This window comes from Argentina anserina, chromosome 2, assembly GCF_933775445.1.
Source record: "Argentina anserina chromosome 2, drPotAnse1.1, whole genome shotgun sequence".
In the NCBI taxonomy this organism is placed as follows: Eukaryota; Viridiplantae; Streptophyta; class Magnoliopsida; order Rosales; family Rosaceae; genus Argentina; species Argentina anserina.
In genome coordinates this window covers 22,293,799-22,315,953 of record NC_065873.1, presented here as the reverse complement: position 1 = coordinate 22,315,953, position 22,155 = coordinate 22,293,799, and the positions used below count along the sequence as shown (strand labels likewise).

At 37.7% G+C, this 22,155-nt stretch overlaps 5 protein-coding genes, 1 long non-coding RNA gene and 1 pseudogene across 7 annotated transcripts; 2 read left to right on the top strand and 5 right to left on the bottom strand.

Moving 5' to 3' along the window:
* The first annotated feature begins 2,161 nt into the window (after positions 1 to 2,161).
* Positions 2,162 to 4,863, top strand: LOC126783401 (F-box protein CPR1-like). 2 transcript variants are annotated; one of them, XM_050508864.1, is made up of 3 exons: positions 2,162 to 2,414; positions 2,532 to 3,844; positions 4,621 to 4,863. In XM_050508864.1, the coding sequence occupies exon 2, from the start codon at positions 2,538 to 2,540 to the stop codon at positions 3,828 to 3,830; it is 1,293 nt and encodes a 430-aa protein (XP_050364821.1). In that variant the 5' UTR covers positions 2,162 to 2,414; positions 2,532 to 2,537; the 3' UTR covers positions 3,831 to 3,844; positions 4,621 to 4,863. The 2 variants fall into 2 exon arrangements, with proteins under 2 accessions (XP_050364821.1, XP_050364820.1); XM_050508863.1 differs by having other exon boundaries at positions 2,162 to 3,844.
* Positions 4,864 to 4,990: 127 nt separating this feature from the next.
* Positions 4,991 to 7,923, bottom strand: LOC126784569 (F-box protein CPR1-like). Its single transcript, XM_050510035.1, has 5 exons — positions 7,794 to 7,923; positions 7,421 to 7,527; positions 7,183 to 7,252; positions 6,999 to 7,062; positions 4,991 to 6,924 (listed from the first exon to the last, which is right to left on the bottom strand). The coding sequence occupies exon 5, from the start codon at positions 6,255 to 6,257 to the stop codon at positions 5,064 to 5,066; it is 1,194 nt and encodes a 397-aa protein (XP_050365992.1). The 5' UTR covers positions 6,258 to 6,924; positions 6,999 to 7,062; positions 7,183 to 7,252; positions 7,421 to 7,527; positions 7,794 to 7,923; the 3' UTR covers positions 4,991 to 5,063.
* LOC126784185 (histone-lysine N-methyltransferase ASHR1-like) lies at positions 6,774 to 9,135 on the bottom strand. Its single transcript, XM_050509667.1, has 7 exons — positions 9,041 to 9,135; positions 8,877 to 8,958; positions 8,029 to 8,133; positions 7,854 to 7,922; positions 7,183 to 7,252; positions 6,999 to 7,086; positions 6,774 to 6,924 (listed from the first exon to the last, which is right to left on the bottom strand). The coding sequence occupies exons 1-7, from the start codon at positions 9,133 to 9,135 to the stop codon at positions 6,774 to 6,776; spliced, it is 660 nt and encodes a 219-aa protein (XP_050365624.1).
* A 186-nt stretch (positions 9,136 to 9,321) lies between these two features.
* LOC126784573 (histone-lysine N-methyltransferase ASHR1-like) lies at positions 9,322 to 10,500 on the bottom strand. Its single transcript, XM_050510039.1, has 6 exons — positions 10,333 to 10,500; positions 10,109 to 10,257; positions 9,885 to 10,019; positions 9,757 to 9,811; positions 9,553 to 9,671; positions 9,322 to 9,473 (listed from the first exon to the last, which is right to left on the bottom strand). The coding sequence occupies exons 1-6, from the start codon at positions 10,433 to 10,435 to the stop codon at positions 9,420 to 9,422; spliced, it is 615 nt and encodes a 204-aa protein (XP_050365996.1). The 5' UTR covers positions 10,436 to 10,500; the 3' UTR covers positions 9,322 to 9,419.
* A 690-nt stretch (positions 10,501 to 11,190) lies between these two features.
* Positions 11,191 to 12,156, bottom strand: LOC126784575 (uncharacterized). Its single transcript, XR_007670953.1, has 3 exons — positions 12,104 to 12,156; positions 11,515 to 11,578; positions 11,191 to 11,441 (listed from the first exon to the last, which is right to left on the bottom strand). It is a non-coding gene; the product is annotated as an uncharacterized LOC126784575 (long non-coding RNA).
* Positions 12,157 to 12,317: 161 nt separating this feature from the next.
* Positions 12,318 to 13,936, bottom strand: LOC126784183 (histone-lysine N-methyltransferase ASHR1-like; annotated as a pseudogene).
* Positions 13,937 to 15,335: 1,399 nt separating this feature from the next.
* Positions 15,336 to 20,135, top strand: LOC126784571 (biotin--protein ligase 2-like). Its single transcript, XM_050510036.1, has 10 exons — positions 15,336 to 15,457; positions 15,542 to 15,812; positions 15,899 to 15,960; positions 16,079 to 16,227; positions 16,454 to 16,574; positions 16,766 to 16,921; positions 17,320 to 17,365; positions 17,885 to 17,951; positions 18,483 to 18,559; positions 19,781 to 20,135. The coding sequence occupies exons 1-10, from the start codon at positions 15,340 to 15,342 to the stop codon at positions 19,821 to 19,823; spliced, it is 1,110 nt and encodes a 369-aa protein (XP_050365993.1). The 5' UTR covers positions 15,336 to 15,339; the 3' UTR covers positions 19,824 to 20,135.
* Positions 20,136 to 22,155: the final 2,020 nt, after the last annotated feature.

Sequence of the window (22,155 nt, the reverse complement as noted above, 5' to 3'; positions counted from 1 at the left end):
ACGGTATTTAAACATTTTTACTCAATGAATCTCCATTTTGTTTTGACAGATACCTAAAATGTTATTTAGACCTTCATAGTTTTTTTAAAATGACAATTATCTAATTTGATATATCAAATCAGACTATTATTTATTAATTTATTTCATACTCTTTTTTAAATCCATTTATTATATACAACTCGAAAAAAAACATAATAATCACATAAATTATCTTGTCGAATAAATTCACTCTTCCACTCGTTTTCTAAATTCATAATAAAATTAGTAAATTATTTTTTCATATATATATATATATATATATATATATATATATATGCAACTCACCAAGAAGTAACATTAACTAACGTATATGAAATATTCTAATCTCTAATGAACAAGTTTTATTCGTTAGCTCAAATCGAAGTTTATGATAAATTTTAGATAGTTATATACTTTATACACTAAATTGTCTACATTCAATTGGATGTTAATCATCTACTTTAAATTTTTGACTAATGATATTTGTAAAAAAAAATTAATTAATTAAATCATTTAATGACATTTGATATCCCATTTTCGGGATTTTCTAGCAATAAATATAAAAGATAATCATCTACATTTGTATTGTAGAATAGATAAATTAAGAATTATTTCCCTTCTTGTATTTTTATTGTTATATTGTTTTTAGTAATTTCATATGTATTGATTAAATCAAAATTATATAGGAAAAAGATGGAGGTCTAAATACTATTTTAGGAGGTATGAATAGAACATTCATTTACAAATACAAGAGAGACTAAATAGCCAAAGAAAAAGTAAAGCCACCAACTACGTAAAACCTACTGAACTAAAAGTCTTAACACTAGGACTAAGAAACTTTTAAACTAGAAATCATGGGACGAAGACAGTTTGTGAAACAAACAAACTGAAATTGTGGAGAGAAAATCTGTAGATACATTCCATCATTTAATGCAGCAGTTGAGCTCAAAACGACACCAAAGGGAAGAAACGATAACCAAACTTTGCAGACTTGCTTGCTGATCGCAGGTCTCAGTGAACAGATTTCGCCTTCGCATGTCCCTGCCAGTCTTTCGCAGGTCACAACAATATCCAATATAATCTAACAAACTATCGTAATACAATTATGATTCACACTCCCGTTAAAAATTCAACTCCAAGAGTTGCCATTCATCTCGTAAAACTTAATCCCAAAACCGATACACAAACTTGCAAGAAATGTAGAGACTAGAGACATTGCCTCCAATGGACCACGACTTTCATAAGCATTGAATTGACAAAATTTCAAGGTCTAGAAACAAGAACTCGATCTCTCTCCACTTTGTTCTTGAATCGGAAAATGAATATCCCGGCTCCTCCTCACGGATCCCCATGCGGCTAAATCACTCTACATGACTTTTGCCTACCCGGATGAAAATGGAAATTGGAATTTTTACTTAATTTTTTTTAACGTTAAAGCGGCAAAATAACTAAAGAGTGAAAAAAAAAACTATTCCTTCAGCGAAAAACCTTCGCCGGAAAAACCCAGATCTAGTGCCCTCCCTTGTCCAGTGGCGAGCTCTCTCGCCATCGTCGAACATGCCTAGTTGCCTCAGTGTGAGACTGGACGTTTAGGGCTTGGGCCTAGGGTAAGGAAAATAGCTCATTTAGGGATTTTATATTTACTATTTTAGTTTACTTTTATGTTTGTAGATGTTAATTGGCTTTTTTTGTTAATAAGAAGTGGGCTATATCCCGGTAGTTGCACCATGTGTGCTCCAATGAGGCAGTGAGTTCCTTACTTTTGTCGCAGTCTCTTAGTAGCATGATGAAATTTAATGGCATTGGAAATTTCCAATAACAGCATAGTGGGAAAGCTGATAGACATAGAATTTTATGGCTTAACTTGAACATTTTCTTTCCGATATGTCGCTAAAATTGTAAAACAAATGAAGTTGTCAATAATGCACTGTTTCCTAAATTATCCGTTAGAATGCATATGTTGCAGTGTATTATGATATTATTTTTGGATGTTTTGATAATATGGGGCTTAAGTTTTATATCCCTCTTGCATTCAACAGTGAGCCGCCGTTCTACTCATTAAAAAAAAACAGCTTTTTTACTCTCTAAGTAACTAAATTTGAGCACACTAAACCAAGTAAGAAATGCGTCAATATAAGCCAACCTCTCCTCAACCAAAAATGGTGCCGCATTTCGAGTGCGATGCAAGAAGAGAGAGTTGATTTGGGTTTTCTGCTATTGGGTTCGTTTCTCCGGTGCTATGGCGGTTTAGGGTTTTGGAGAAGAAGCTTTCGTTTAGGGTCTGGAATTTGAATCGATAGTCAGAAATGATTCCTTCAACCATTCGCGGTTGGAAGCTGTGCATCTGAGGTAATGCTCGACCTCCAAAACGATGTCGTAGTAAGCTCAACGCCAGAGTACGTATCTTAGCTTTTATCTTCAATTGAATTCATTTGCTCTAGTTGTTAAGGTGGTTTTAAGGGTTTTAGATTTAGGGTTTTTGTTTGGTGTCTGAATCTTGAATTGGTATATAGTCGGAAATGGAACAAGAAGAGGTTCGGGTTGATTCGATTACAGGCTTGCCATTGCCATGTGATGTAATGATGGATATCATCAAAAGGCTCCCTCCCAAAGAATTGCTTAGGTGCCGAGCTTGTAGAAAGTCATTTAAGGCCTTGATTGGCACACCTGAGTTTTACCAGGTTCATCTGAATTGGTCCCGGGAAACCAACAGTTACCGCACTCTTGTGATGGGTGAGTCAGACTCAGATAGCGACTTCTTTTCATCAGCATTTTATGATAGAGATGCATTCAGCAGTGCCCAACTAATCAAGCAGCCATTAAAAGTACCTAGAAACATGGGGCTTGTAACATATATAGTGGGTTGTTGGAATGGGTTAATTTGCCTACACATCATATGGGGCGATGATGTGGCCATTTGGAATCCCTGCATTCAGAAATTCAAGATGATCCCGCGTGTACCCGATGAGACTACAAAAGGTGCAGTAGGGATCGGGGAGGCCACGTATGGATTTGGGTACTCTGGAGGTGACTATAAAGTTGTTAGGTTTATGGAGCTTGAAAGAGAAGGCACGAAAGTTTTGGATTCCGAGATTGTGGTTTACAGTTTGCGGTCTAGCTCTTGGAAGAAGATAGAATTCAGAGAAAGCTCATCTTGCACATGGGACACTAGTTATGTCATTCCTCTTGATGGTGCATTACATTGGTTTGGTAAACTTCACCGGTCTAACAGTACTTCAGGAATTCTGACTCTTAATTTTACAAATGAAAAGGTCATGGAGTTTAGAGCTCCAGATGAGGTTGAGGCCCAGTTGCACACGAGTTCGGCAGGCTTGTCGGAGTTGAATGGAAAACTATGTATCATTGATTTTCATGACAAAGCCAACTATGATATCTGGGCAATGAACATATATGGAAAGGCTGAGTCTTGGACTCGTTTATATACTATCAAGAGCACAGTTGTGAATTGGACTTTTGACTGGCGCTTACCTCTGGCCTCATCAAGTACTGGGCGAAAAATTCTTTTGTATGATGGCTCTGGTTCGAGAAATGTAAGGCTTTTCTGGTATGATTCAGAGAAAGACACTGCAAAAAGAGTTAGAATTCCTGGTATGCCCAGCGACTTTACAGCAGCTATATGTGTGGCCAATCTTGGTCTGCTTGATGGTGAATCAGTGATCAAAGAAGAGGATGGCTCGGAAGGGGACATACAATTTGAGATCATTGAAGGGTCTGAACAACGTGATATCAGTGAAGGGGAATCATCTAGACAAGGTGGGATGAGTGGAGGTAAGAGGGTCCGGACAAAGTGATCTGAATTAAGCAGGTAAGTTTTTTATTCTTATGATGTATTCAAATGATGGAGTGTAGAGTCAAAACTCAAGCATATTAGGGTATTGATGGCTGCAAAGTTAAGTGTCCTGGCAACAATGATCTTGATGGTGCATTTACAAGAATGTGAACTTATGATGCCTTTAAACAATACGTATTTGATTGTAGGATGTGTGATATGGTTGCATTGAATGTCTTTTTTCTATATGTGAACATCATGTCTCAGTGTTCTTGGTTGAGAACTTCTGCTGTTGTTTGCACCCCAAATGCATTATAGTTCATTAGTATGCTTACTTAAGCAGTTTATCTTCATTTTCTCCAGTTTTATCATTTTTGAAACACTATTTCTTTCTAGACAGCAATGTAGAGTTGATCAAGTAGATACGGATATGTACTTTACTTGCAGAAATCAAATAAGTTGACATCTTTTGCATTTATAATGTATAATGGCACGAACCTTTTTGACGCTGGAGATTACTGTTTAGAATATTGCATTGTTATATGTATTGAGTGAGGGGGGTGATTCCTTAAATCTATATAGTAATTGTCCATGAATTACTGAGTTTCATGATCTGTACACAGTGAAAGCTAGAGCAAGAAATTCAGGGTAATTGATTTCTCTCTTATTTATAGATGGACATTAGTTGAAATCCTCTTGTTCTATATTTATATCATCTCTTCAATTAAATTTAATCCAAACGCTCTAATTTTAGAGTTGGTGAATTGCTCAACTTACACACTCTTATTGTTTGTATCTGCTTTGTTGTGCAGAGTTTTAACAGAGAAATTAGCCAGCTGAATTGAAGATTGCACTAAGAGTTTTAACAGAGCAGTAAGTAAAGATGATAGTCATTGCAGGTGTAATATGCTTGACTTTTGTGGCCTCAGTGGGCTTGTGGCTTTATGACGATGAGGAAAATTCATATGATGTAGTACTATTCTTGTTTTAATATGGGATGTTACTTTACTCTTCAGGTTATGTTGTAAATGCGAACCATGAGATATGCTCTTTTATTTTCTCGAACGCGCGCGTCTTGGCCGTTAAGACTCTTGTTCTGATCTTTTTTTTTGTTCTTCGTAGTAGCGTAACTAGCATTACCCATTTCAGTTTGCATTCCTAAATAAACCAAAAAGAAAAACTTACAGTTCAAGAAAACCCTCATAATACTACTCGGAAACTAACAAAGGTCAACATGTGAGAAATCAAGAACAAGTTACACAGGATCACCATCACTGAGAAGAAAGTTTCCCTTCCAAATAGCAGTAGAATAGCAAGACGGCTCGCCATTGATGTGAACTCGTTTTGTTTCCTTCGTCTCACAATCATACCAGTAAAGCGTGTCCGAGTCTACATGCAAAAGAACCTTTTCACCCGTCTCCGAAAATAACAATGGTTTGCAATGTCTATACGACTTAAATGCTAACCGTTTATATTCGGGTGTCTGAGGCATATCCTCCAGCGCAAAAGTATATAACTTAGTCCAAGATGTTGCAACTCCGTATTCCTTCATAATCCAAACGTCATTTCGACTATTTAAAATCGACTCTGCTTCCGGTCGGTAATGTAGTGAAACATATAGATATTCTTCTCCCAAGACCCCCAACGTCAATTGCGGACCATCGTTGTAATGTGGGATTGGAAGCTCGTCATACCTCTCAGTTGCGAGATCAAGAGTCACAAGTCTATGCGTCTGCTCGTCTAACTTGTGACACATCAACCAATGTAGAACACCATTCCAAGAGGATAGACGTAGTGAAAGCATTCCAAAATCCTCAATGCGAGGCAAGCCTTGGATCTTTTTCCATGAGTTTGATTTTAGACTATAAATTTTCACTTCCGAACTCACTCCATCGAATCCAAACACCACCACTCTCACCAATTTATAGTCATCATCGGTGGAATCGTAGCCAAACCCGTAGTAACGTTTCCCAGCCCCGGCCGGCTGCTCGAAGGGAATTTGCTTGAATCTTCGGATTGAGGGATTCCATACTACTAAGTGCTCACCGGCCCTCATAATGCAAACCAGACCGTTACTGTATCCCGCCACTGAAGTCATTCCAGCAAGTTTGTTCAATGGTTGCTTTACTCTCACTGTATGTGGAATTAATGTATCAAAATAAACCAATGAAGCTTCACTTCGAGTGGGGGCGTTCGAGTTTAAGACTAGAATAGTTCGACTGTTCGCCTTCATGGAGCGATCGTGCTGGGCCCTGATGAATTTTTGGCTCCGAATAATAGAATTCCAATCTTTACAAACACACATGAACTTCACCAAAGACTCCGGCGGGAGGCGTGTAAGGATCTCAAATATTATTTCCGGCTGAAAGTAACAGTCATGTTGAAAGTAACATGAAACTGTTGATCTTCTACGTATTCTTGTTGAACGTTTGCCTTTTTCTGGCCACATTTGTGCTCTGAAGAACAATCTTTTTGCGAAGGACCTTAATACTCATGGTTTATATGGAGAACATAGAGCGTAGGAGAAGGAATCCAACCCAAAGAGGTTAACCAAAACCTGAGAGGAAAAGAACTATATTAGTATATAACAGTCCAACTAGGAAACTGAACAAAAATAATCTAATTCAGACTATCCCCATTAATCTAAACACGATATAAAACTCTTGTAACATGATATACCCTTTCCTCATCCATGCGTCCCTTTTGACAATGACATAGACAAACAGAATCTGATACATTTCATCAGTTGTGGTAATATTAGTAATGCATAGTGCAACGTTCCAAAATATATCCTAAAAGGTAAGCTAGTTAATCTGAGTGACTAGTCTGTCATAATCTACTCCATTGATGAACCAACAGAAACTGATCCATTTCATCAGTAGAGGTAATATTAGTAAGACATAGTGCACGTTCAACAAAATACCCTAAAAGGCTAGCAAGTTAATGCAAGTGACAGACTAGACTACTATACTCCACTGATGAAAGCTTCAGCGCGTGCCTCCTCCAACCTCCTAAATAGGTCCTTCATAAATGGGGTACTTGTCCCATGAGTAATCCGCAGTATATCTACTGCCTTGGTCAGAGATTTCACAGCATCATCGGTTTCTCCAAGTAACCTGTGACAAAAAAGCAATCAACTTATTTGAAGGTTCAACAGAAGACTCTGCAATATCTAAGATTTTATGCTGACCATTCGAGCTTTCCACAGGTATAATATTGCAATCCAAGAGAAGGATGAAAGCCAGGATATACTCCTACAGGGAAAGGGAGTGAAGTTTCTGATGTTAGTCACAGAACATATTATGATGTTTAGTTTCAAATTGTAAGAGAATTTAATAATATATTTTGAAAGAAGAAGAAGATACAAGACTTACTTTGATACACTGGAATAGTCAATCTGCAATATGCTAGAGCTTCACTCCAGTCTTCTACCTTCATCAAATGCTGTAGACCAATATAACTTCATTGAACTAACTATAATAGACATAGTATCCAAAGGAACATCTGTTCTCCAGAATCTTTGGATAATAATTTACTATTTCCATTACGAACGATCACCCAATTACTTTCATTGCTAGAAAAATGTAAAAAAACTTATACCCAATGAGGTACCTTTATAAGCTCCTCCCAAGTTGGGATCAAATAGATGCAGAAATCATGATACAGATACCTCTGGATTGTCTATATTGCCTTCAAGATTGCTATTACATTGTGGTAAGCTAAATTTGGTCAAAGAACAAACCATCTAATATCAAAGTATTAACTAAATTATATTTCTATAGTTTTTAAGCAAGCCAGTGAAAATATAAAACCAGTGAAAATACTGTCAGTGATTGAGACATCCGAGTGTGCCAAAATAAGTGATGCTGAACAAAACAAAGAAGGATACTGATAGAGGGTGAAGATTCTAAAGCCATAATAGCCTTTTGCTGCAATGATTTCATTTGCCAAAATAAGTGATGCTGAACAAAACAAAGAAGGATACTGATAGAGGGTGAAGATTCTAAAGCCATAATAGCCTTTTGCTGCAATGATTTCATTTCACATTCCATCTCAATAATCTCTTCTTTGCTCTTAAGACGTCCACATTGTTGACATATGAATCCCTTGTCATCTACAAATTGAAATCGCAAATAGAATCAAGTTTCAAGAAACAAGATCGAGTTGTTTTTACTTGCCACCTGCCTATATATTTTGTTTTACTTCAGTGACTAGTCTACAGGTAATTCCATTCCAGAGTCGCGAAGCAAAAACCCATCACATTTATTATCTTTGCAACGGTAGCCTTCCAGAATAGCACTTTCTTGAATATCCCCGTAATGACCCTTCAATATAAAACAAACTCCACTTATCATCCATAGGAACACACACACAAACAGAGAATAGATAGTTGATTACCACTTTGATACAGCAAGGACATGCACAGGTAAAAAGGTATTGTTCCTTCAGTGCCTTTTGCCGAGTCACAGTGCTTCCAGCAGTGTCGATGTAACTTATCAATACCTTACAGAATTTCACCAACAGAGAAGACTTTAGAAATGCGTAGAAAATATCATATAACATGATAAAGAGTCAGTCTCCAACCAAAAGGAAAAGAGAGATGTTTTTTTTTTTGGAGAAAGAAGAGGAGAAAAATCTTATTAGCCACGGAGACTTGAAAAATATTCTCAATAAAAGCATTTTCTATATCAACATTACCATCAGCAAGGATAGAAGCAGTAGGACTGAGTACAGTGAACACACTGAATAAAATTGTTAAGATATCTCCATTCTTGCAGAATAAAGGTACTCATCCTTTCTGTTAATGAAGCTGTCCGAAATAACCAAGGGATTCTACACTCAATTAGGCCAAATAAAGGAGGATCCAGCTTTCCTCCAATGTTAGAGCCTTATATTGTAACTTTTTGTAGTATTGTTTATCCTTTGATGTCTAATTCTAAAGCAGTTGAAGCTTGTCAATATTACCCCTAATGAGTCAAGAAGCATCTCTAGACACAAACCCCTACACATTAATCTCCCTTCTCATTGAACATCCTAACCACCGACATATTAAAGAAAGATTGACTACCTCCGCTCCTTTGGGTATGTGTTGCACAGCACGAACAACAGATGTCCTTCCCTCAAACAAGAGAACAGAATTGGGCAAGCAGCTACATCACCAAAAGGGTTTAGTAAATCTAACAAGAGGGTAAAATCAAGAACACAGCCATCCATTGAAAAAAAAATAGTTACCTGTGGTTAATGATTGATATGACAGGATAGAGTCCTGTACCCAGGGGTTTCAATTCGCTATCACAAATTGTGTGTGCATTGCAAGCAAACTGCATGGATCGTAGAGATTCAAATTTCAGAAACATCTCAGTGTTAGAAAGATTGGACTATAAAGATTAATCTTCCAATGGAGATGAACTTGAACACCCTTTGGTAAAATAAAAATGTGGGTCGAATAAGAAAAAGAAACGCTAAAATTAACCAAACAGCAACACTGTAATACAGCCTTTTCTATATATTCTTTGGTAGGTCATGATGACTTGCATAGGTTGAGTTGAGGACTTGCCAAATTGACGTTACACTTCGACATCATATTCTTTACATAAATTTCTTAAGTACTTTAACTGCTATAGGTTTTCCACTGAACATTTCCTACACGGGTTGAACTCTGCGGCTTCGGAAAGATAAACATATTTCAAATATTCTGTAATACTAACAGAAAAGAAACTCCAAAACAGCTTCTAAAAGCACACCTTTGAGAAGTTCTCAGCAATCTCCTTTATATTGATATCGGGCCGCTGAAGTATCAAGCTGACAAGGTTAGCCATCTGAGCATACAGCACCTTTTGCTTCTCGTCGACCTCCGACATGTCTGAATTAACACAGATCAGAAATCCAGTCACACAAAAACAAACTAACAGTCAAAACCGCAACGAAAGCAAAATCCGGCAACATACGAGCCACCAATGCCTCCACCAAACCGTAATTATCCATAGCAGAAACAGCAATAGCCTACAAAACAAAACAACAACACAATCAAAATCTTCATTTATATAAAAACAAAAAAACAAAATTAATCACTGACCTTCTGAGACTGAAGCTTTGAACGGCAGTAGAGTCTGATCATGAGACGGAGAGAGGGCGTGACGGCCCTTCTCTTCTCCTTTGGAAGCTTCGAGAGAGCTTCGCATTCGACGCGGTGCAGCTTCCACTCGGACTTCTGCCAATCACAAAACGCCGGAGCTTTCAAATCAAAATCGTCGAGAAAAAGTAAAACGGAGCTCCAATTCAGAGCTATCTAGGGCAAACCTGGCATGCCGCGGAGCAGTAGAAGACGACCCGGCAGCGGGAGCACTTCTTGAGGTGGAGACTGGATTCGAAGCAACCATCGCACTTGGAGTGATCGGCGGAGTTGTTTGGGACGCACACGTAGGGCTCGTGGCTTATGATTACCTCCCCTGCGCCATTTCAAAACGCACCGTTTTTACACTGTTGTATGGAAAATGAGAACCCAAAGGAGAAGAGAGGGAGACCTGGATAGAAGTCTCTGGTGGTGAGGAGGCAACGGCCTTTGTCTGGAAGATTCGAAACGGTTAGGCCGCGATTCTCGAGAGCGCTCTGCAGCTCCTCCGTCATTATATCCTGCTTCGGCGTTCGCTCCAAAACTCAAAACCACCGCAAACTGGCGGAGGAGAAGGTTTTTCTATTTCTATTGGGGTTTAGTTTTGGCGGGTCCCCCCATAAATGAAGTGTCACCCGCCTCCACGGCGTTGTGGGAACCGTGATCAGTCGCTTTGTCCATCACATTTCGTATTACCATTTTAACGTTTTAATGCACATCGTGATTTATTGATCGCTCAGAAATGTAACAATATAAATATATAATTCTATTAAACATAAATACATAACCGAAATTATGCGACTGTTGCGACCGTTATTGCATTATAAATAGGTCAGAGAAAGTAGGTTAATTATCACACACACAATCTCTTATGCATAACATACAAATGTACAACAATACACGGCAGACTATACGCGTAAATATAAAAAGATTAGAATATGCAAAACCACCTAAAAAATCAAGTTTCAAAACCAAACAAAATCACCAGACTATCCAAATAATGTAGTAGCCACATTTTCTTGCCTTGCACATAAGCTGCAGATAGTGGTTTTGTCACCTATATTCGTGTCTGAATTATAATACGACGCAGTCCCTTTCTCATTAAGAAAAGAAAAGGTTTGGAATAAACTCTTTTGAGATGTAGCAAAAAACTAGATCAGAACTGGAATTGTATTGAAGTACTGGACAAGGATCTGTTGTGTGGGGAATGCCAGAAAGCCACACTCAAAATTCAGTCTTCCCATGTCATAACCTATTCCAACTGCTTTTGTGTCACCTCGTGCAACTCGCCCACAGGTTGATACATAATAAGTCGAAGTAATAGTAAAGTGCAATGTTGAACAGCAAAATCCTAAGGCGAGCTAGCATAGACTAGTAAATTTATTCATCATCGAGGCACGTATCTCCTCCAATATACTGATAAGATCATTCATGAAGGGTGTGCTTGTCCCATAAGAAATCTGCAGAATATCGACTGCCTTGGTTATAAATATCAGAGCATTCTTGACCTCTCCAAGTAACCTGTGCCAAGTAATCAGCTTATTAAATGATTGAATAGAAGGTTCTGCAATTAATTAGGCTACAATAAACTAACCATTCCATCTTTCCACAGGCATGGTGATGCCATCCAATTGAAGGATGAGTGCCTGGATATACTCCTACAATGAAATACAGTAGTTCGGCAATTTAGCAACTTCACAGCAATAATCAATGACATAATACATACATTTGTAAACAGATACGCATGACTCATGATTTACTTTTAATACACTCATACTACTAGAGTACTACTTATGTCACAAGTTTTTGTCAAAAAAAAAAACAAACAGAATTTAAAATACTAATTGTAAGAAGCGCACACATTCCACTGATTAATTCAAATATCCTAATAGCTTCCATTGCGTTTCTGCCGATAGAACTAATTTACTTTCAATCGGCTTCTACCAATGCCAATTATCTGAGCAACAAGAACCAACACAACAATACTTTGACCTTGAAACTAAATGCAATATACTGTATCGGCAGAATCAAGAAAACTAAATGCAATATAGCTTATACAATGAAGCACCAAGTTAAGAAGCCATAACTTCAGCGTACACTAAACTAAGCATGGGACATGTTTTCTCATATTTAGTTTCAGTATAAGAATTTTTAATATTCTATTTTGGAAAGAAGAAACATACTTTGATACAGTGAAATGATCAATCGGCAATATGCTAGAGCTTCACTCCAGTTGAAGTCTGAAGACAAAGATGAATTCATCAGATCAATGAACTACATAAAGCCATTGATGAGTAATATATATATTTACCATTACTATTATTATGATAACTACTTTCATCATTACAAGAAATTGAGAATATATTAAAAGTCAATAAGCTACCAGCCTACCATCATAATCCCCTCCCAAGTTTTGGCCAAATAGATGCAGCAAGGACTATACAGTTTCCTCTGGAGTGTCACAATTTCCTTATACATAGCTACTAGTTCCTGGTAAGCTAAAGTTGGTCAAAGATCAAGCTGTTCTACCCCTCTTTACGCGGTTTGAAATCTATCATATCAAATGTAAATTCCGGTATTGACAATCATAATTATATCGTCAATAATAAAAAAATCCAACCAGTAATGCTTAAGATAAAGAAAAAAGGATACTGATATGCAGACTTTTCAGCCTTAAGAGCCTTCTCCTGCAATGTTTTCATTTCCCTTTCCATCTCTCTTATCTCTTCTTTGCTCTTAAGACGACCGCATTGTTGGCATATGAATCCATTATCATCTGCACATCCATATTGCAAGATATGAGATAGACTTGTATGAGCTAGCTACCTGCATTTATCATCCAACTTGTCACCACAGTGACTACACTGACTAGCCTACAGGTAATTCCATACCAGAGTCGCAACGCAAGAGGCCATCACATTCATTATCCGCACATCAGTAGCCTTCGAGAACTCCACTTTCGTGGATATCATCACACCGACCCTTTCAATATAAACCATCAACTTCACTTATCATCAAAATACAGAAACTAATTTAGGTACAGTACTAAAGACAAAGTGTAACATGTCTCGCAAACGTGCTTCTATACAACATAACATAAACCAGAATAGTCATAGGTGAGTACCATGTTAACGCAGCGGGGACATGTGCAGGTAAAAAGGTATTTTTCCATCAGGGCCTTTTGCCGAGTTGCGGTGCTTCCAGCAAACTCAATGTAACTTGTCAACACCTTATAAATGTCACCAACAGAGAACCCTTTAGAGTTAATAATTGGCTTGATACAAACCATATGTGTGTGTGTGTGTGCGCGCGCCCTTACAAGTTTACAACTATTCCCAAAAGAACAAGACTTGGATACAAAAATATTCTAATTCTGCAAAAAATATGCAAGGATAAATCCCTTAGAAGTGAGATTTACGAGTGTGTTAAAGAGAATTGTTAAATATTTGCATTCCTGAAAAGTAAAGCTTATCAGTCCTTATGGGAACAGTTAATGAACTGACAAAAGGGATATATCTAGACTCAATCAGGGAAAATGGACAATCCCGCTTTCCTCCATTGTAAAACCTTCTGTGACAATAAGTTTTTTCTTTTTTAGCATTCTTTTGCTCTATAGTTCTATGTGTTAAGCTCAAAAAATCTTCTATTAATTTTCTTCTCTCAATTTTAATAGAATATCGAAATTTTAAACAAACAAAAGGAGCATGGACTACCTCAGCTCCTTTGGGTATATGTTGCACAGCACGAACAACAACTTTCCTTCCCTCAAATGCAAAAAAAAAAAAAAAAAAAAAAAAACAATTGGGCAAGCAGCTACATGAACAGAACAAGTTAGCAAACCAACAACAAGAGGATAAAATCAAGAATTGTTCCATTGATTAACATACATACCTGTGGTTGATGAATGAAATGGCAGGATAGAGTCCTCTACCCAAGTGTTCAAATGACTCCCCATGAATTGTGTGGGCGTTCAATGCCACCTGCATAAATTGTTGAGAATCCAAATCCAAAAACATCACTATTAGAATGATTGAAATCCAAAATACTCTTCTAATAAAGATGAATCATGTGCATCCCTTGTGAGATCAATAATTTGTGCTTCTAACGAGAAAATGAGTGCTAATAATGAATGCAAACAACAACATAGTAACACATGATAATTTACATTGGATGAGTCCGGGAGTTGCCAAATTGACAATACAAATTGCACACATCTCATTGCGTTCTGCATAAAGACCTCAACGACTTCATAATCTACAGTTTTACCCTATTGTTTCCTAGCCGCAGTCACTAAAATATCATTGGCAGCTTAGAAATGTCGTAAACAAAAGAGGAAAACAGAACAGCAGTAATTACTCTTCAAAGCTCACCCTTGAAAAGTTCTTTGCAACCTCCTTTCTGTCGATATCTGGCAGTATCCTGCTGGTGCAGTAAGCCAAATCAACATACAGCGACCTTTGCTCGTCATCAATCTTTGGCATGTCTTCATTAAAAGATACTCAACAATGTGTAAAATTACCAAACATATAATAACTAAACAGAGATCAGGAAAATATAAAAAGAACTTAAAAGCATACGGGACACCATAGCCTTCACCAAGTTGTAGTTGGCCAGTGCAGAAGCAAGAATAATCTACAAATGCAACTATAAAACATAAGCAAAAAAACTTCATCTCCAAAATGAATCGCATTAATTAAATAATTGATTTACCTTCTGAGATTCCAATTTAGAACGACACTGGAGTCTAATCGTGAGTCGAATCGCTGGCGTAATTTCATGATGGAACTGTCTGAAAACCTTTGAGAAGGCTTCACATTCGAGACGATGAAGTGTCCATTCCGACTTCTGCAAATCACAAACGTTCGATCGAGACTTAAGAAACACAAAATAAACTAAAACAAGCTCCATGAACGAACTTCAAACCTCGACTACCTGGCAGGCGCTGGGGAAGTAGTACACAAACTTGCAACCGGAGCACCTCTTGAGGTTACTCCTTCGAAAACAAGCATCGCAGAAGTGCTCATCAGTGGAGTTGTCCAGGGCGCATACATAGGGCTCTTGGCTTATGATCACTTCCCCTGCATTTTCAAAACGTAGGGTTTTTACTGTTCCTGAACAGAAAAATGAAAACTAGAAAACAGTAGAGTGAGAGAAGATGTTGACCGGGAGAGAAGTCTTTGGTGGCGAGGAGGCAACGGCCTTTCTCCGGAAGCTTCGAAATGGTCAGGCCGTGATATCCGAGAGCTCTCTGCAATTCCTCCATGAATGCTGTTAACCCTTGAACTGCCACTAAATCGTGGGAAGAGTGTTTTTTATATTCGAGCTCCAAGTACTCCGCGGGTCCCACACTAGATGACGTGTCGCCCATTTAGATTGACTAGTAGAGTTGTATTCACCGTCACCGTTTCAATTTCCTCAAATGAGATTTCTGGTCTCTTCCTATTCCACCTTCTTCTTCTTCACCAAAAGCCCAGCGAGCTTCTCTAACTCGCTGAAGAACGCCATTTTCTCACGCGGCATGAGCTCGAGTGTTTCAGGTCAGTTTGCTCCTACTGTTTTGGTGACCGATAAAATCTCTTATTCTTCTTCTTTGAATTTAATTTTGATGTGTTTTGGTTCAGCCATGGATTGCAATTCAAGCTGTATATTAGTGTTGAGCGGAAAATCGGCGGCGGAGGATAAAATTGCGGAGGCGCTGAAGAACACCAACGCTTTGAAGCTCGGTGACGAGAGTGAGCTTTCGATTCTGTTGGCCTCGGAATCGGAGAAACCGTTCAAGGCCGGCGACGGTTTTGGAATCGAGTCGTTCATGAAGTCTCTCTCCACCGATCGGTTCGGTCGGTTGCTTCTTTGGTCGCCGCGGTTGCCGTCGACGCAGGACGTGGTTTCTCAGTAAGTTTGGTAACGATTCCAGTCTGTAAAATTTTGAAGAAGAATTACTGTGGCATAGAGTGAAGTTTGTTTTAGTTTTATCGCAGGAATTTCTGTGAGATTCCGAACGGTGCCGTTTGTGTTGCTGATGTTCAGTACAAAGGGAGAGGTTTGTAATGCCAATGAATTGTTGCTGATTCTATATTTTTGAGCTGTATAGAGTGCTTTGTGCATTTTGAGTTAACTTGATTTGTGGTTTGGATAAGAAGTTTGTGATTTTTTTTCAGGCCGGTCGAAGAATGTGTGGGAGTCTCCCAAAGGCTGTTTGTTGTTTTCTTTTACTCTACAGATGGAGGATGGGCGGGTTGTGCCGCTGATACAATATGTGGTGTCTCTAGCCGTCACGGAGGCGATTAAGGATGTCTGTGATAAAAATGTAAGTGTGTTGTTATTGTTCATTCACTATAGAAAGGTTGCAACAGGGAATTGTTTGATAAGTTTTACTACAAGACCGTCCGGCCCGTATAAAATGATGCGCAAACGATTTTCTTGTACCATGTACTTTGGCTACTTCGTGATTTTGCATTTGATTGTTGATATGCATATCTGCTGTCATTATATTATGCTATGATCATGATGTTGATAAATCTTCTCCATTTCAGGGTTTGCCATATGTTGATGTTAGAATAAAATGGCCAAATGATCTATATTTAAATGGCCTTAAAGTTGGAGGCATTTTATGCACGTCAACATACAAGTCGAAGAAGTTCAATGTGTCTGCTGGTAAGTAGTCTGGTCCTTGATTTTGATTAGCAGATCTAGACTGCAGGGTTTTGCTCACTGACTACTAGACCATGGGCCTTCCAAGTGTTAGATGAATGTACAATATCCACCAAACATGCACATATATGTACTCAAGTATTAAATTATACGTAGATCTCGATAAGGTGCTTTATTTACTTCTGTTCTTGCAGGTATTGGCTTGAATATCGATAATGAGAAACCGACCACGTGCTTGAATGCAGTACTTAGAGAATTGTCTTCTACAACATACCGATTTAGAAGAGAAGAGATTCTAGCTGCTTTCTTTAACAAGTTTGAGAAGTTTAATGATCTTTTTATAAATCAAGGTAAAATAAAAATAAAACCATATTTTTATTTTTACCTTATACGACGTTCCTGTCAAGTATACCCATTTACTTTTGAGTTATTTATATCTAATTTCATAGTTTCACAGCAACTCTGCCTGTTGATGCCTTAATAACCTCGTTTTTTACAAGTTCCTAGCCCAGCGATATACTTATAAAATTCTTTAATTATTTATCCCTTGCCTGGATGCTGTTTTTTTCCTTTTTCTTTTCACTTCTAAACATTAAATTTTTCCTACAGAAATATATTAAAATTGAAATGGTAGATGTCACTACAAAATTTATTATACAAACCTTTGTTTTCAGAGTTTATCTTAAGCAATAAGATTTTACTTTGATGAGCAAGACAAATTAATTCAAATTTTCTTTATGGCATGCAGGATTTCAATCTCTGGAGGAGCTATACTATAAGACATGGCTACACAGGTGACATGCTGACATGTTTATTTGGATTGTCCTATGTGCATTTTTATGATTTAGTCTTGTTTGGCATCAAAAACCTAAGACACCTGCAGAAAGGTTGATCGAAATGGTTTCTGTAAGTTCATCTCACCCAGTACACCATAACTGTTTGACTCAGCAGTACCGTATCACAACCTCTTGTCAAGTGGTGTTCGGGAGCCAGAACCTCCCCTCCTCTCTCTGTTATTATGAATTTAGTCCTCTGTTGGTATAGCCTAACAATGCCAGAATTTTTTCTGGTATATGTGATGTGTAAAAATGGCCATGGGTCCATTAGCAGATTAGAGAATAACCACATTCTTTAGTAATCATAAGGCCTGTACGTTCTTCATATCTCTTCCTTGGTGTATTCCTTAATCAGAGAAGTTGAACGCGATTAGAAACTTGATTTTCAATCTTTTAATTTGTCCTTGCAATTTCATGTCAATCAGAATAACTACCATAGACCTGTTTCTGAAGTCAAGTTTGGTTATATATCTGCAGTGGCCAGAGGGTTATTGTGCAGGAAAAGAGTGATGACCAAGTGGTAGAGAACGTGGTCACCGTTCAGGTGTGACAAAGTAGAAAATTGCTAGATGAGTTACTGACTCTGTTGATGAAAAATATGCTTTCATTTCTCATAATTCAAAAAAAAAATACTTAAGACGCAAAATTTAATGGCTGATTTAAGTTTGAATTTGCAGAATCAGTTTGCCCATTTCTTTTTATATACTGCAGTTGTAGAAGGTGTAAATAAAAGGTGTGAGAATTGTTGGTGTGAAGGAAAAGACAAGAATTTTCAACCTAATAATTTAAGGAATCAATAGAGACAGTTGTATGCCTTTCTTATATAAATAAACCTGAATTCACTAATACCCATCGTGGTTGCCCGTCGTACCACCTACGTCATTATGATTAATATACATAAAACAACTACTTCTTACCATCTGTATATATGCATTTCTTCATAATATGAAATTCTCAAAGTGTTTTAGAGAAAATTCTAGGGCATGACAGGAGTGCTAAATGGTGTGGAGAGCTCATCATGAAGAGCATATATTGTTATTAAGTTACCCAGCATTTAAATCTTTGATCTGTGCAGGGTCTAACATCAGCGGGATATTTGTTAGCTATTGGTGATGACAATCAGATGTGTGAACTCCATCCTGATGGCAATAGGTAAAGTTGGTTAACATGTTTCAGTTTCCATACGAGAATATCAATTTTCTCATCTACGATTCTTGTACTACTTTCTTCCTTGCGCTCCATGTTGAGAAGAGTCAGGAACTCTTTTCCATTTGCCTCTTTTATGTTTGTGAAAGGAAAGCAAAGGCCCTTTTGTGTTAGATGCATACATAACATTTAAGGATCCAGAATTACAAAAGACAGTGATAAAATTATTTTTTAACTAGCCTACCATTAAATAAACAGGAAACACTAGGTCACCCTGATACTTTTCTTTGTGAAAGAACATGTTTCCATCTCTCATCAAGTCATTGATCATTTTGCTATTGAAACTTTAGTGAGTAGTCATGTTTATCACTGAGGGATCATAAGACTAGATTTCAGATTCAAGATGAGTCAATTATATTCAGTGTTGACATTTTGAATTTAGTAGGAAGTGTTGCATAATCATGGTATTAAATCCCAACATAGTTTTGCTTTATTCTAATATCAGTTGAATACTCTTCTGATATGGTACCAGTTATGCATTATTAAAGCTATTTGTTTGCAGCCAGTTGTCCTTAACTACAATCTAGGTAAAATTGAGACATCTCATGGTGAAGAAATGACAATTCCATATCATAGCAGACATGGGCAGAGTTTTCTTATAAACCATGGCCAAAAGGACAGCTTGTATCAGTCCTTTCCAAAATTTTGTTTCTCCATACGTAGCTGTAGTAATATCGTTAACCATGTGTTGTATTATTCATGTCTGTCCAAGTACAGTTACTATGGAAACCCTAACATGCAGCTACCATCGCATTTAATGACCTCTTGATTTTTGCCTTATCCTGTTCTAAATCCAGATCTACTTTCTTAGGCATAATTGGTAGGGCATCTGAATGTGATTATCAACAAAAACCAATAGTTGAAAAAAATGTGTTATGTGTTTTTGTGTTTGTTTCTTTCGTAACAAAGGTAAAAAGGTTTTGTGGTGGAGCTAGAGGATCACTAAAATCTTCCAAGAAACCTTTTAGCCTTTTGTTTTTTCCTTCTTTTTTTAATTTCATTTTTCTGACCTACTACAGTTGCAGAAGTATTCCTTTCCTGTATAAGATGAGTTGCAACATTAACAAATTGTATACGTATGCATGTTATAATTCAGAGCATGTTTAGAAATAAAGCTGGTGATCTTAACCTTAGTAACCACGATATATTGTTTCTTTTTTCCCATAGTTTTGACTTCTTCAAGGGATTAGTCAGACAAAAACTTCACTAAACGGGATGCGGTGGCACCTTGCATCACTGGCTAGATCTCACTGCGTTGTGTGCACTGCTGGAGAATGTTTGGTCTTTATATCACTTCATTTGTCCTTAAACTTCTGTCATTTTATTTTATTCTTTTTTATATTTTGTTTAGTTGCTCTTTCCCTATAGATCTCTTACATACTTAGATCTGTATTTTCTTGCTTGGTGCTGTCAGTATGCATGATTGCAACCACTGTACTTTGTTACTTACAAACAAAGGCGAAGATTATGTCAAGTAATCAATATTTGTTGAAAATCCTGCTATCCTACCCTGCCTTGAAGTAGTCTGAATATATATGGTTTCTTGCTCTTTCTTCTTTAATTTGTGCCCAATTTATCAATGCCTTCTGGACCCAGTATAACCTCTTGTCAAAGTTTCATGTATGCAAGGCTGTTATATGTGATGTAAATAGAACAACTCAATTGCCCCTCTCATTGTGAAGGGTTGAATCATGTAGGATAAAGATTCTCTTTTATAGAAGCCAACAAAATCTTTTAGTGGTATGTTCGGTGGTTGTAGGGTACATAATGTGTTTAGTGTCCCTATGTGAATTAGAGTATTTGTGTAATAGTGACACAGAAAAGGAAAAAAGAAAACCCACATTCCACATGCACAACCTTCTATTATACTAGGTTGCACGGAATCAGATACGGGTACGTGGAAGCGAAACGTTTGGAAACGCGAAAGCGTGTTTTTCAAAAAATTTAGGAAGCGGGTACGTTTTGGAAACGTCAAAATAAAAAAAAATTATAAATATATATAAATTATACAAAAAAATAAATATAATAACAAATTTTTAATTTAAGTAACTCAAAATCTAAAATAAAAAAAACATTAAAAAACCTTTATTTTTTGGAAACTCGCGTTTCCAATTCGGAAACTCGCGTTTCCACCGCGTTTCCAATTCAGAAACTCGCGTTTCCACCGCGTTTCCAAAACTCATTTTTCTGGAAACACGTTTCCGAACGTTTCCGGGCGTTTCCGGCACGTTTCCGGGCGTTTCCGGCGCGTTTCCGAGCGTTTCCGGACGTTTCCGAAGTGGTTCCGGAGTGGTTCCGCTTCGGAAGCGGGAAACGTGGGTGTATGCACGTTTCCGTGTTTCCTAGCTATTATATACAAATTGTCCAAGGTGACCTACATTGTTTTGGACACCACCCCATTGTTGGGGCCTTCCATGTAGGACACGTTATGGGTGTCCCAAAAACTGGCTAGGCATCTTGTACAGAGTTCAAAAGGCTAAAGATAGAATGCTTATTAGGTTCCAGTCCTTGGACATACTTGAAGGCTTTATATGATGAGATGATGAGACTTATTTCCAAGTTTAGGGTCTACCAGTAGTCCAATACCAACCCCCACAACAGCCTTTTGTCTCTCTCAGATTTGTATTTTCCTGGGTCATAAAAGTTGGCATTCCCACTCGGAATTTTTATCTGAATTTCATGTTTTTGCTGCAAGTTAAACACATGCATGGCTAAATCTGTGTATAAAATCTCCTCTTGTTAGCTCCATGCTATTACAATTTCGTTTGCAGGGCAGAGTACTTGCCCTCATCTTCTCATTTTTCTCGTTTAGATCAAATGTCTCCTCGAATTCGCAAAGTTTATCCGTGTATTGGACATGAATTATTGTTGATCAGAGTGCCAAACGAAGCAATGAAAGGAATGTATGCAATGTTAAGTAATAAGCAAATATGTTTAATAGAATGATCGAGTCGTTAGATATATTAAAATGTAAGAGGTCAACATGAACATTGAACACCCACATGATGAGCACGAAGTTAGAACCATGTGAAACAACAAAGCCTAGTGAACTAAACCTTATCTATCTCAATGCCGACAACATGATATAAATACCACGAATGCAAGACTACGCTTACTTATTTGATAAAACCTATGGGATCAATACTAACTAAAGCCTTTGACTGACACCCGAATACTACAGCACCAAACATGACCCAAAGGAACATCAATGCCCAATTGATTTGGGCTCTTAACTCCGGCACCTAGCCATCAGATTTGTTGGCCAAAAGCATGATGTTGTCAACCGGATGCCTTCCATCAAAACGAGTAATCTACAGCCATCAGCCTTCTTCCTAGCGTGAAAGGACATCGAACTCCCACAAGGTTGCCAAACCCCGGTAACTAGATCTCTAATTGCAGCCACACCACAATCAAGGGCCATGGAGCCATCCACCACCAAATGCTTTTTCAATCGGAATTGAAAGAAATCAATCTCTGCCCCATCAAACGCTAGGGAGAGGGGAGAAAAGAAAGAGGAATTGGCCAATGTCATCCCGATACCT

What these genes read in the sequence shown, in the direction of transcription:
- LOC126783401 (XM_050508864.1), top strand. Translation starts at nt 2,538, where the DNA reads ATGGAACAAGAAGAGGTTCGGGTTGATTCGATTACAGGCTTGCCATTG.
- LOC126784569 (XM_050510035.1), bottom strand. Translation starts at nt 6,257, where the DNA reads ATGTGGCCAGAAAAAGGCAAACGTTCAACAAGAATACGTAGAAGATCA.
- LOC126784185 (XM_050509667.1), bottom strand. Translation starts at nt 9,135, where the DNA reads ATGCAGTTTGCTTGCAATGCACACACAATTTGTGATAGCGAATTGAAA. An exon ending in ACATACCCAAAGGAGCGGAG is followed by an intron (nt 8,134 to 8,876) that starts GTAGTCAATCTT and finishes TTTATATTGAAG; the next exon opens with GGTCATTACGGGGATATTCA. An exon ending in ACTCTGGAATGGAATTACCT is followed by an intron (nt 7,923 to 8,028) that starts GTAGACTAGTCA and finishes TTCAATTTGTAG; the next exon opens with ATGACAAGGGATTCATATGT.
- LOC126784573 (XM_050510039.1), bottom strand. Translation starts at nt 10,435, where the DNA reads ATGACGGAGGAGCTGCAGAGCGCTCTCGAGAATCGCGGCCTAACCGTT. An exon ending in CAAAGCTTCAGTCTCAGAAG is followed by an intron (nt 9,812 to 9,884) that starts GTCAGTGATTAA and finishes TTTGTTTTGTAG; the next exon opens with GCTATTGCTGTTTCTGCTAT. An exon ending in GGTGGAGGCATTGGTGGCTC is followed by an intron (nt 9,672 to 9,756) that starts GTATGTTGCCGG and finishes GTGTTAATTCAG; the next exon opens with ACATGTCGGAGGTCGACGAG.
- LOC126784571 (XM_050510036.1), top strand. Translation starts at nt 15,340, where the DNA reads ATGAGATTTCTGGTCTCTTCCTATTCCACCTTCTTCTTCTTCACCAAA. An exon ending in ACGCAGGACGTGGTTTCTCA is followed by an intron (nt 15,813 to 15,898) that starts GTAAGTTTGGTA and finishes GTTTTATCGCAG; the next exon opens with GAATTTCTGTGAGATTCCGA. An exon ending in TGTTCAGTACAAAGGGAGAG is followed by an intron (nt 15,961 to 16,078) that starts GTTTGTAATGCC and finishes ATTTTTTTTCAG; the next exon opens with GCCGGTCGAAGAATGTGTGG.